Genomic DNA, 13,750 nt, shown 5'->3' with positions numbered 1-13,750 from the left:
ACACATCCATAGTAGTATAATGCACCACATAGACACCCATAGTAGTATAATGCACCCACATAGACATCCATAATAGTATAATGCACATCATAGACATCCATAATAGTATAATGCACATCATAGACATGCACAGTAGTACAATGTACCCCATAGACATCCATAGTAATATAACGCACCCCATAGACATCCATAGTAATATAATGCACCCCATAGACATCCATAATAGTATAATGCACCCCCATAGACATCCATAGTAATATAACGCACCCCATAGACATCCATAGTACTATAACGCACCCCACAGAAATCCATAGTAATATAATGCACCCCATAGACATCCATAGTAATATAATGTGCCCCCATAGATATCCATAGTAGTATAATGCACCCCCATAGACATTCATAGTAGTATAATGTACCCCTATAGACATTTATAGTAGTATAATGTACCCCCATAAATATCCATAGTAATATAATGCACCCCCAAAGACCCCTATAGTAGTATAATGCACTCCCATAGACATTTGTAGTAGTATAATGCACCCCCATAGACATTTATAGTAGTATAATGCACTCGCATAGATATCCATAGTAGTATAATGCACCCCCATAGACATCCAAAGTAGTATAATGCACCCCCATAGACATGCATAGTAGTATAATGTGTAACCGGGTCTGGGAGGTGGAACCTCTGAGCAACTATACAAAGGGGGCAGTCCTTGTAAGGAAGCGGGTGGCTCCCAGGGAAGGCGGGCAGGTAGTCACGGCAAGTGACGGGGACAGTCTCTGGGTAGAAGGACAGGAGGTCACGGCAAGTGATGGGGACAGTCTCTGGACAGGCGGATGGTCACGGCAAGTGACAGCAGGATAAGAGTCTCCTGATAGGCTAGCAGGCAGGTAGCAGGTGAGCGCTCCCAGGTGAGCGGGCAAGAGTCTCTGGACAGGCAGATGGTCACGGCAAGTGACGGCAGAGCCTCCAGGTAGGCTAGCAGGCAGGTAGCAGGTGAGCGCTCCCAGGTGAGTGGGCAAGAGTCTCTGGACAGGCAGGTGGTCACGGCAAGTGACGGCGGAGCCTCCAGGTAGGCTAGCAGGCAGGAAGCAGGTGAGCGCTCCCAGGTGAGCGTGCAGGAGTCTCTGGACAGGCAGGTGGTCATGGCAAGTGACGGCGGAGCCTCCAGGTAGGCTAGCAGGCAGGTTACAGGTGAGCGCTCCCAGGTGAGCGGGCAGGAGTCTCTGGACAGGCAGGTGGTCACGGCAAGTGACGGCGGAGCCTCCAGGTAGGCTAGCAGGCAGGTAGCAGGTGAGCACTCCCAGGTGAGTGGGCAGGAGTCTCTGGACAGGCAGGTGATCACGGCAAGTGACGGCGGAGCCTCCAGGTAGGCTAGCAGGCAGGTAGCAGGTGAGCGCTCCCAGGTGAGCGGGCGGGCAGATCCATAGACAGACTGACAGGTGTTGGAAGGCAGACTGTCGGACCGCAGGAATGCAAGCAGATAGACAGGAATCAGGTAGGTATCAAGCAGAGATCTGGCAGGTAACTGGCAGGTGTCTGGTAACAGGATCTGAGGGCTGAAGCAGAGCTGAAAGGCTTTGCAACAACATTGCTCGGGCACCTCCATTTTGGAGGAGGTGCCTTATATATGGTGAGGTCCTCCGGCCATTGGCCGGGGACTCCTTAGGACGGCGCAGCAGAGCGGGAGGAAGCCACCGGGCACGGAGCGGAGAGGTGAGGGGAACGGCGTCCCTGTCTGGCAGGAGGCAGGGACGGCGACGCTACATAATGTACCCCTATAGACATTTATAGTAGTATAATGTACCCCCATAAATATCCATAGTAGTATAATGCACCCCCATAGACATCCATAGTAGTATAATGCACCCCCATAGACATCAATAGTAGTATAATGCACCCCCATAGACATCCATAGTAGTATAATGCACCCCATAGACATCCATAGTAATATAATGCACCCCAAAGACATCCATAGTAATATAATGCACCCCATAGACATCCATAGTAATATAATGCACCCCCATAGACATGCATAGTAGTATAATGCACCCCATAGACATCCATAGTAATATAGTGTACCCCCATAAATATCCATAGTAATATAATGCACCCCATAGACATCCATAGTAGTATAATGCACCCCATAGACATCCATAGTAGTATAATTCACCCCCATAGACATCCATAGTAGTATCATGCACCCCCATAGACATCCAAAGTAGTATAATGCACCCCATAAACATCTATAGTAGTATAACGTACCCCACAGACATCCATAGTAGTATAATGCACCCCATAGACATCCATAGTAGTATAATGCAACCCCATAGACATCCATAGTAATATAACACGCCCCATAGACATACATAGTAGTATAATACCCCTATAGACATCCACAGTAGTATAATGCACCCCATAGACATCCATAGTAGTATAATTCACCCTATAGACATCCACAGTAGTATATTGCACCCCATAGACATCCATAGTAGTATAATGCACCCCATAGACATCTATAGTAGTATAATGCACCCCCGTAGACATCCATAGTAGTATAATGCACCCCACAGACATCCATAGTAGTACAATGTACCCCATAGACATCCATAGTAATATAACGCACCCCATAGACATCCATAGTAATATAACGCACCCCATAGACATCCATAGTAATATAATTCACCCCATAGACATCCATAGTAATATAATGCACCCCACAGACATCCATAGTAATATAATGTGCCCCTATAGACATCCATAGTAGTATAATACACCCCATAGACATTTATAGTAGTATAATGCACTCCCATAGACATTTGTAGTAGTATAATGCACCCCCATAGACATTTATAGTAGTATAATGTACCCAATAGACATCCACAGTAGTATAATACACCCCCAAAGACATCTATAGTAGTATAATGCACCCCATAGACATCCATAGTAATATAATGCACCCCCATAGACATGCATAGTAGTATAATGTACCCAATAGACATCCACAGTAGTATAATACACCCCCAAAGACATCTATAGTAGTATAATGCACCCCATAGACATCCATAGTAGTATAATGCACCCCCATAGACATCCATAGTAGTATAATGCACCCCCATAGACATCCATAGTAATATAACGCACCCCATAGACATCCATAGTAGTATAATGCACCCCCATAGACATCCATAGTAGTATAATGCACACCATAGACATCCATAGTAATATAATGCACCGCATGGACATCCATAGTAATATAACGCACCCCATAGACATCCATGGTAATACAATGCACCCCATAGACACCCATAGTAGTATAATGCACCCACATAGACATCCGTAATAGTATAATGCAAATCATAGACATCCATAGTAGTATAATGCACCACATAGACATGCACAGTAGTACAATGTACCCCACAGACATCCATAGTAATATAAGGCACCCCGTAGACATCCATAGAAATATAATGCACCCCATAGACATCCATAGTAATATAATGTGCCCCTATAGACATCCATAGTAGTATAATGCACCCCATAGACATTTAGAGTAGTATAATGCACCCCCATAGATATCCATAGTAGTATAATGCACCCCCATAGACATCCATAGTAGTATAATGCACCCCCATAGATATGCATAGTAGTATAATGTACCCCTATAGACATTTATAGCAGTATAATGTACCCCCATAAATATCCATAGTAATATAATGCACCCCATAGACATCCATAGTAGTATAATGCACCTCCATAGACATCAATAGTAGTATAATGCACCCCATAGACATCCATAGTAATATAATGCACCCCATAGACATCCATAGTAATATAATGCACCCCATAGACATCCATATTAATATTATGCACCCGATAGACATCCATAGTAATATAATGCACCCCCATAGACATGCATAGTAGTATAATGCACCCCTTAGACATCCATAGTAATATAATGTACCCCCATAAATATCCATAGTAATATAATGCACCCTATAGACATCCATAGTAATATAATGTGCCCCTATAGACATCCATAGTAGTATAATGCACCCCATAGACATTTATAGTAGTATAATGCACCCCCATAGATATCCATAGTAGTATAATGCACCCCCATAGACATCCATAGTAGTATAATGCACCCCCATAGACATGCATAGTAGTATAATGTACCCTATAGACATTTATAGTAGTATAATGTACCCCCATAAATATCCATAGTAATATAATGCACCCCATAGACATCTATAGTAGTATAATGCACCCCCATAGACATCCATAGTAGTATAATGTACCCCATAGACATCCATAGTAATATAATGCACCCCCATAGACATGCATAGTAGTAAAATGCACCCCATAGACATCCATAGTAATATAAAGTACCCCCATAAATATTCATAGTAATATAATGTACACCATAGACATCCATAGTAGTATAATGCACCCCCATAGACATCCATAGTAGTATAATGCACACCATAGACATCCATAGTAATATAATGCACCCCCATAGACATGCATAGTAGTATAATGCACCCCATAGACATCCATAGTAATATAAAGTACCCCCATAAATATCCCTAGTAATATAATGCACCCCATAGACATCCATAGTAGTATAATGCACCCCCATAGACATCCATAGTAGTATAATGCACACCATAGACATCCATAGTAATATAATGCACCCCATAGACATCTATAGTGATATAATGCACCCCGTAGACATCCATATTAATATACTGCACCCCATGGACATCCATGGTAATATAATGCACCCCCATAGACATGCATAGTAGTATAATGTACCCCTATAGACATTTATAGTAGTATAATGTACCCCCATAAATATCCATAGTATAATGCACACCCATAGACATCCATAGTAATATAAATGCACCCCCATAGACATACATAGTAGCATAATGCACCCCATAGACATCCATAGTAATATAATGCACCCCATTAACATCCATAGTAGTATAATGCACCCTATTGACATCCATAGTAGTATAATGCACCCCCATAGACATCCATAGTAGTATAATGCACCCCATCCATGCTAGTATGGCCAATGATTTTTAAAAAATAAATAACTACTCACCGCTCATTCATTCCCATGCTGGGTGTGTCCTCTTGTGAAGCCAGTAGGACTCGGCATGTGACGGAAGTGTGTGACGTCACCGTCATGCGCCCTATCACATGCTCGTCGACATCAGCTGCTGACCTCAGATTGGCCAACAGCATGTATTATGGAGCGCGGACGTCCTCGGACACACATTCAGCTGAAGGTTTTACTGGCGTTGGCGGGCCCCGGCCCTCACTCGCCGGGCCACTGACCTGCCGGGCCCAGGGGAAGCGGCGAGCGCGGTCGTTACGCCCCTGTGCTTGTGTTAGTGTTGAGAATAACCCTTTAAAGCATATATCCACTAAAAATGGAAGCAATTCAATCGTTGAATTTTGTGCACAATTTCTACCAGACTGTTCACGCTAGGATCTTGCAGAAAATCCTGCAGACTGCCCAACAGAGCCGTCTTTGCTTTTCATTTATTCAGTGTTTTCAGTGTTTCTTTTTCCCCACTTCAGTTTTTGAAAAAATTCCTGGTGGGAAAAAAAGAAAGCACTTGTTTTTTTTGTTGTTTTCTTGTTTTTTAAAAGGAGTTCTTGATGGAATCCGCTTCAAACAGAGCACTGTCCAATCAAAAGGCTGCAAAAAAAATGCTTCTAGATAAAAAAAAAAAGTGTTCCAAAATGTTTTCAAAAACTTTTCGAATCTGCTTCTGGAAATGAAAAAATACTCCAAAAACTCTCCAAAACAAGGAGCATTTACTGAAGCAGTTTATTGAAGTGACAAACAGAATTTTGATAAAGAAATAAAGATTGCATCCTATTGAGAAATACTCCATTTCCCCCACATTTTTCGTTTTCCTTTCTCCAGGTAGAGGACCACCTCATTTATTACACAAATACTATCCATGGTCGTCCTGGTGGTGAAGTGATCACAAGGCGCAAAGAGCTGCAGTTCATTGTGACCTGTGAGCTGGACAGCGGCTCTACAGCGGAGATCATGTACATGACCACGGATGACGTCATCCACGACCAACAGGAGAGCGGGAAATATGACGTCAGCCTGGCTTTCTACCACACCCAGGACTTCAACTCTCCAGTACTGGACTCTCCTTACCTCATTGATCTCAACGACACTGTGTATCTCCAAGCTTCAGTAGCAACCCAGGATCCAGACCTGACTGTATTTGTAGATACCTGCTATACATCCCCCGAGGCAAATTTCCAAGCACCCAATTATGATCTTGTAAGAAACGGGTAAGAAGGGGAGACACCAAACCCCTACAACTTTTATGGCTCATACATATAATAAAGAAAAAAAACAATTTGGCTATCTTTGCTTGGTTGAGTCTGCTATTGCAGTCCATGCCTAGTTACTTGAATGTGATAATGATGCTATACCAGACAGAACCTGTAGACAGAGGTGACGCTGTTTCTAGGAGAAATTTGTTTTTTTTTTATTAATCTGGACGGTCCCTTTTTTGTTTGCATATGAAAACCTACTCCACTTAATTTTTTATTTTTACAGATGTACAAAAGACGACACTTACCACGACTTCCCCTCTGGCAGTGGATTTGCCCGGTTCAGTTTCAGCGCCTTTAGGTTCCTGAATGCACACACCTCTGTGTATCTCCAGTGCCGGGTTGTAATATGTGATATTAAAGATCCCGGCTCCCGCTGCAATAAGGGATGTATCACTCGTCAGCGCAGAGATCTGGACTCCAAGGTTTGGAAAACCCACGCCGTGCTCGGACCGATCCGTCTGAAGCGTCATAGTGAATCCGAAGCGTCAGGTGAGATACCCAACAGCAGGGGTGGGCAGACATTTCTAGTGTGTGGGATACTTTTTTTTACAAACTCAAGTCAAGTAAACTATCAGCAACCGATGATCTGGAGCAGACTCAACCTGGCTGCTAACCTCGCGTGATGTGGTGACAACATTTGTACATGTTATTATTGACCACAGTTTGGTTCTCATACCAATGAGGTTCTCGGTTTGTCAACCTCAGATCCCCACATTGCTGACTGTGCCACATTACAACTGGCGTCAACCAACAGTAGCAGATGCCCTACCACAGCGATAGCCAAACATGCCCCACTTCCCTTGGTAGTCCGCTGGTCTCCGATGCCTCTACTGTCCTCCTACTCACATCAAGGTTATGGCAGGGCATCTGTGACCATCGGCTGGTTGATACACTGTGGAGTCTTATGTAATATTGTTCATGTAACAACTACGATTATCTTCTAATATTTTTGGCTGTTTCGACAGGTTCTATCAATGAAAAGAAAGATGAACTTATCAAGACCGATCAAGGCAGCCTGTATGTTATTGGAATCTCTGTTCTGGTGGTCAACGCTGTCATCTTAGCCCTGGTGCTATTGAAATATTACAGAAAGGAGCCAACCGGATACAGATACCTCCCAGTGGCCACACAGTAACATATTACTCCATATACAGTGGGTACGGAAAGTATTCACACCCTTTTAAATTTTTCACTCTTTGTTTCATAGCAGCCATTTGCTAAATTCTAAGTTCATTTTTTTCATTAAAGTACACTCTGCACCCCATCTTGACTGAAAAAAAACAGAAATGTAGACATTTTTGCAAATTTATTAAAAAAGAAAGACTGAAATATCACATGGTCATAAGTATTCAGACCCTTTGCTCAGACACTCATATTTAAGAAACATGCTGTCCATTTCCTTGTGATCCTCCTTGAAAATGGTTCTACTCCTTCATTGGAGTCCAGCTGTGTTTAATTAAACTGATAGAACTTGATTTGGAAAGGCACACACCTGTCTATATAAGACTTCATGAGCTCAAAGGAACTGCCCAAGGAGCTCAGAGACAGAATTGTGGCAAGGCACAGATCTGGCCAAGGTTACAAAAGAATTTCTGCATTACTCAAGGTTCCTAAGACCATAGTGGCCTCCATAATCCTTAAATGAAAGATTGGGACCACCAGAAGCCAAAATTTAAAGGGGTCTGAATACTTTCTGTACCCACTGTAGTGCTGCACTTGGGGAGAACACCTTCCAAAAATAAAAGCACAAAACTATGAATTTCTCTCTAATAATTTCTGGGTGGCTGAGATACTGGGTCACACAGCAGTCATTAGTATTATTGTGTGTAATGCGGCATTAGACCTGGCATCCAAAAGCATTTAAAGGAAACATCTGAGTAAGGCTGGTTACATATGTCCGAGTTTGTGTACATGTACAGTCCTGGATTTTCAGACTGGTCGCGGGTAACTGAACAGGCTCCTAGGCATATAGACTGTTGTTCAGGTCAGGAGACCCATAGCCAGTCCAGAAATTGTGGTCCATACATGGACTGTAAAACTCAGACATGTGGAACCAGCAGCGTAAGGGTTCATTCCCATCAGCGTTAATAAAAACAGTCCAATGTTGTTCCTGAAAAGTCTGACGAGTGTCATGCGAGTACAATGCGATTTTCCTTACCTGGGCACAAATAAAGAAATTGGGGGTGGGGTTAGAACAGTCAATATAGTAAGAAGGAATAGAGGTACAGAGAGATACATAAAATGCATGTACACTAATGCCAGAAGCCTCACCAACAAAATGGAGGAATTAGAATTAATTTTGTTGGAAAATAATTATGACATGGTAGGGATATCTGAGACGTGGCTGGACGAGAGCCATGACTGGGCAGTTAATATACAGGGCTATAGTCTGTTCATAAATGACCGTACAAACAAGCGAGGGGGGGGTGTTTATATGTAAAATCATCCTTAAAACCCATCTTGAGTGAGAATATATGTGAATCTAATGAAAATGTAGAGTCCCTGTGGGTGGAGATAAGGGGAGGGGGAAAAAATAATAAATTACTGATAGGGGTTTGTTATACGTCTCCAAAAATAATGGAAGCAGCAGAGAATATCCTCGTAAAGCAAATAGATGAAGCAGCGACTCAAGGAGAAGTCATTATTATGGGGGACTTCAACTACCCTGAAATACATTGGGAGACAGAAACCTGTAGTTCAAGCAAAGGTAATAGGTTTTTGACAACTATGAGAGACAATTACCTTTCACAACTGGTTCATGACCCAACAAGAGGGGGGCACTGCTAGACCTAATATTAACCAATAGGCCAGGCCGCATATCAAATATACGAGTTGGGGGTCACTTGGGTAATAGTGATCACAAAATAATACGTTTTCATGTAACCTTTAATAAGATGTGTAGTAGAGGGGTTACAAGGACACTAAACTTCAGGAAGGCAAATTTCCAACGGTTTGGAGATGATCTTAGTGCAATAAACTGGGACGATATCCTGAGACATAAAACTACACAAAGCAAATGGGAGACATTTATTAGCATCCTGAATAGGACCCATGCACAATATATACCCTATGGGAATAAACATGCTAGAAATAGGAGGAAACCACTATGGCTAAATAGAGCTGTAAGGGGCGCAATAAGTGACAAAAAGAAAGCATTTAGAGAACTAAAGCAAGTAGGTAGTGATGAGGCGTTAAATAAATATAGAAAATGAAATAAATTCTGTAAAAACCAAATCAAGGCAGCAATGATTGAGACAGAGAGACTCATTGCCAGAGAAAGTAAAAATAATCCCAAAATATTCTTTAACTACATAAATAGTAAAAAACTAAAAAATTATAGTGTTGGCCCCCTTAAAAATAGTCTGGGTGAAATGGTGGATGAGGATGAGGAAAAAGCCAATATGCTAAATGATTTTTTTTCAACCGTATTTACACAAGAAAATCGCATGACAGAAAACATGATCAGTGATGACAAAAATTCTCCATTAAATGTCACTTGCTTAACCCAGCAGGAAGTACGGCGGCGTCTCAAAATCACTAAAGTTGACAAATCCCCGGGCCCGGATGAGATACACCTGTCAGTACTGCAAGAATTAAGTAACGTCATAGATAGACCATTATTTTTAATCTTTAAAGATTCCATAATAACAGGGTCTGTACCGCAGGACTGGCGTATAGCAAATGTGGTGCCAATATTCAAAAAGGGGACAAAAACTGAACTTGGAAATTATAGGCCAGTAAGTTTAACCTCTACTGTGGGTAAAATCGTGGAGGGTTTCCTAAGAGATGCTATTCTAGAGTATCTGAAGAAGAATAACCTCATGACCCAATATCAACATGGGTTTACGAGGGACCGTTCCTGTCAAACTAATCTGATCAGTTTTTATGAGGAGGCAAGTTCCGGACTGGACCAAGGAAATGCAGTGGATGTTGTGTATATGGACTTTTCAAAAGCTTTTGATACGGTTCCACACAAAAGGTTGATACATAAAATGAGAACAATGGGGATAGGGGAAAATATATGTATTGTGGGTTAAGAATTGGCTCAGTGATAGGAAACAAAGGGTGGTTATTAATGGAAAACACTCAGACTGGGTCTCAGTTAACAGTGGGGTACCACAGGGGTCAGTATTGGGCCCCCTTCTTTTTAACATATTTATTAATGACCTTGTAGGGGGCATGCAGAGTAATATTTCAATATTTGCAGATGACACTAAACTCTGCAGGGTAATCAATACAGAGGAGTACAATTTTATATTACAGGAGGATCTATGTAAACTAGAAGCTTGGGCTGATAAATGGCAAATGAGCTTTAATAGGGATAAATGTAAGGTAATGCACTTGGGCAGAGGAAATAAAATGTATAATTATATGCTTAATTGTAAAACACTGGGCAAAACTGTAACTGAAAAAGACCTGGGTGTATTGGTGGACGACAAGCTCACGTTTAGTGGCCAGTGTTAGGCAGCTGCTGCAAAGGCAAATAAAATAATGGGATGCATTAAAAGAGGCATAGATGCTCATGAGGAGAACATAATTTTACCTCTATACAAGTCACTAGTGCGACCACAATTAGAATACTGTGTACAGTTCTGGTCTCCGGTGTATAAGAAAGACATAGCTGAACTAGAGCGGGTGCAGAGAAGAGCGACCAAGGTTATTAGAGGACTGGGGGGACTGCAATACCAAGACAGGTTATTACACTAGGGGGTAATTTACTGTGGAAAAACGAAGGCTTAGCAGTGATCTTATTACTATGTACAAGTATATGAGGGGACAGTACAAAGACCTGTCTACTGATCTTTTTACTCTGAGGCCTGAGACGGGGACAAGGGGGCATCTTCTACGTCTGGAGGAAAGGTTTAATCATAATCACAGACGCGGATTCTTTACTGTAAGAGCAGTGAGACTATGGAACTCTCTGCCGCATGATGTTGTAATGAGTGATTCGCTACTAAAATTTAAGAAGGGCCTGGATGCCTTTCTGAAAAGTATAATATTACAGGTTATATATACTAGATTCCTTGATAGGGCGTTGATCCAGGGAACTAGTCTGATTGTCGTATGGAGTCGGGAAGGAATTTTTTTCCCCAATGTGGAGCTTACTGTTTGCCACATGTTTTTTTTTTGCCTTCCTCTGGATCAACATTTTAGGCTGTGGGTTGAACTAGATGGACTTAGTCTTCCTTCAACCTTAAAAACTATGTTACTATGATATCCGAATGACATGTGCGTATGCAATGCGATTTTAGCATTAGCATTTACATAGAGTAATTCTCTGTCATTTAAAGATAGTTTTCAAAGTAAATACTCTTCAATACATAGAAATATGTGAGTGAGATATATAATCAGTGCTTTGCGTGTGTAGCTTACTGTACATGTTTTTAACTAATAAATTAATGAAAAAAATGGCATGGGGTCCCCCATAATTTTTATTAACCAGCTGAGGGAAAACCGGCAATGTTTATTGCCTGAGAAGGGGATAATAAACATGGAGTTTCCCAGGCTATTTATATCAGCTCACAGCTGTATACGTAGCCTTTACTGGTTATTTAAATGCCCCCTAACCCTCACCTCAAAAAAAAGACATGGGGTCCCCCCTATAATAACCAGCAAAGGCTAGGCAGACAGCTGCAGACTGATATTAATAGGCTAGGAAGGGGTGATGGATATTGTCCCCCTCCCAGACTAAAAACATCAGCTCTCAGCAGCCTCAGAAATGGCACATCCATAAGATGCGCCAATACAGACACTTAGCCTCCACTCTTCTCACTTGCCCTGGTGTGTCAGCAAGCGGGATAAAAGTATTGGGATTGATGTCAGCTTTGTATTGAAAGCTGACATCAAAATCAGGGGTTAGTAATGGAGAGGTGTCTATAAGACACCCCAATTACTAACCCCATAGTCAAATTGTAACTAATACATAGTCTGAATTAAGCCCTTTAATAGAAAAAAAGACACTGACACCTTTATTTGAAATAAACACCCCCTTCCTATTTTACCCATTTATTATGGAAAAAGAAAAAATAATAAACCACCATATTCTTCCCCTGTCTGACAACTATCTTATCCATTTGTCCAGCCTCGTGTCTAGCTCTGCTACATCTAGATGTCTTGCTGAATGGTTGCATGATGCAACCATTCAGCCTGGCATTTGGAAGAGACATTGAGCTGCGTGTGATAGCACCCCAAAGAGCCTACAACCACTTACAGGTGAAGTGAATACCATCTCATGACAACGGCACTCAGCAGTGGGAAATATTAATGAATAAAACTCCAGATCTGGCAAATTATATATGATAGGGAAACCGAGAGGCAAAGTTACCCCTAGCGAACCCATAGTCAAACTCCATATGCAATCATAGTAACTCAAGAGAAAACAAGAAGTAGAATTAAAAGTTATGTTGTACAAAAAAACACACAAAATACAAAAAGAACTTACAAGTTCCAGGTCCTGGGCTCTGGTATGACTCACAATTGGGCGCACGTGCGCCGGTCTGCTCAGTACTATTGGCCAGTATTCACCATGCGACATATTGTCACGGAGATTTAAGGGTCCTGCCAGCTATGTTACACATATCCCCCATGATGAAGCGGTGAACACAACACAGCGAAACGCGCGTAGGGGTCCTTGAGGGGGATTCTTCAGTTGCTGCTGGCCACCTTTTCTTTTTTGAGGTCTGTTTATTTTCTTTTCGATATGGCTATTTGCCTAATATCTGAGGGAGCATGGTGCCTGCCGTGTACTAGTTAGGACATCTGGGTACCTATGTGATATACAATTTTGAGGGGATCTGTATACATTGTAATTTTTTCCCAGGCGTTCATTTGGATTTGATGGTATCCATGTTTCTCCCCTTTTTTCTGTAACCTACATTCAACTTACATGTCTGACAGCCTCATATTATACTAAAAATATGGATATTTTGTGGCCATGCACTATGTCACGTTATATGTCTCTTGTCTTTTTGCATTTTGTACAACATAACTTTTAATTCTACTTCAATAAAATTTAGCTTTTATTTTTTGAGTCTGTAATACTCCTTGTTTTCTCTTGAGTCACTATGAGTGGGAAATATTAGTCTGGAATTGAAGAGTCAGTCCTCAATGTTGATGTGTTGGAAGCAAAAAAAAATCCAAAAAAGAATGGACAAGTGTAAGATTCTGAGCGACATAGCCAAATTGTGATGGCTGCCTGACCAGGTCCAAACTACACATCTTGTCTTATGTTCTAGCTGTGCAGAAGCCCAACCTGTAAACTTAGTACAGGATCATGGGCTCCTAAGGCTCACTGATTCCATGGGGAGCGAGGCTAGTCTGTCTGGTCCAATACCACAGAACTGCTACTGTGGACAAATTACT

At 41.8% G+C, this 13,750-nt stretch overlaps 1 protein-coding gene across 2 annotated transcripts in view; it reads left to right on the top strand.

The window, feature by feature from the left end:
- The window catches only part of CUZD1 (CUB and zona pellucida like domains 1), an 85,845-nt gene extending 72,435 nt beyond the window's left edge, over nucleotides 1–13,410 (top strand). For both annotated transcript variants that reach the window (XM_073685153.1, XM_073685154.1), the window contains exons 7-9: nucleotides 5,955–6,340; nucleotides 6,612–6,877; nucleotides 7,354–13,410. In XM_073685153.1, coding sequence (XP_073541254.1) covers nucleotides 5,955–6,340; nucleotides 6,612–6,877; nucleotides 7,354–7,523 — 822 coding nt within the window. In that variant the 3' untranslated portion in view covers nucleotides 7,524–13,410. The remainder of the gene's footprint in view (nucleotides 1–5,954; nucleotides 6,341–6,611; nucleotides 6,878–7,353) is intronic.
- The last annotated feature ends 340 nt before the right edge of the window (nucleotides 13,411–13,750 follow it).

The sequence above is a fragment of the Phyllobates terribilis genome, unplaced genomic scaffold (genome assembly GCF_046119375.1).
Source record: "Phyllobates terribilis strain yellow unplaced genomic scaffold, ASM4611937v1 Scaffold_5__5_contigs__length_657084704, whole genome shotgun sequence".
NCBI classification, from domain to species: Eukaryota; Metazoa; Chordata; class Amphibia; order Anura; family Dendrobatidae; genus Phyllobates; species Phyllobates terribilis.
The sequence above is the reverse complement of the archived record's forward strand: the minus strand, read 5'-3'. Positions and strand labels throughout refer to the sequence as shown.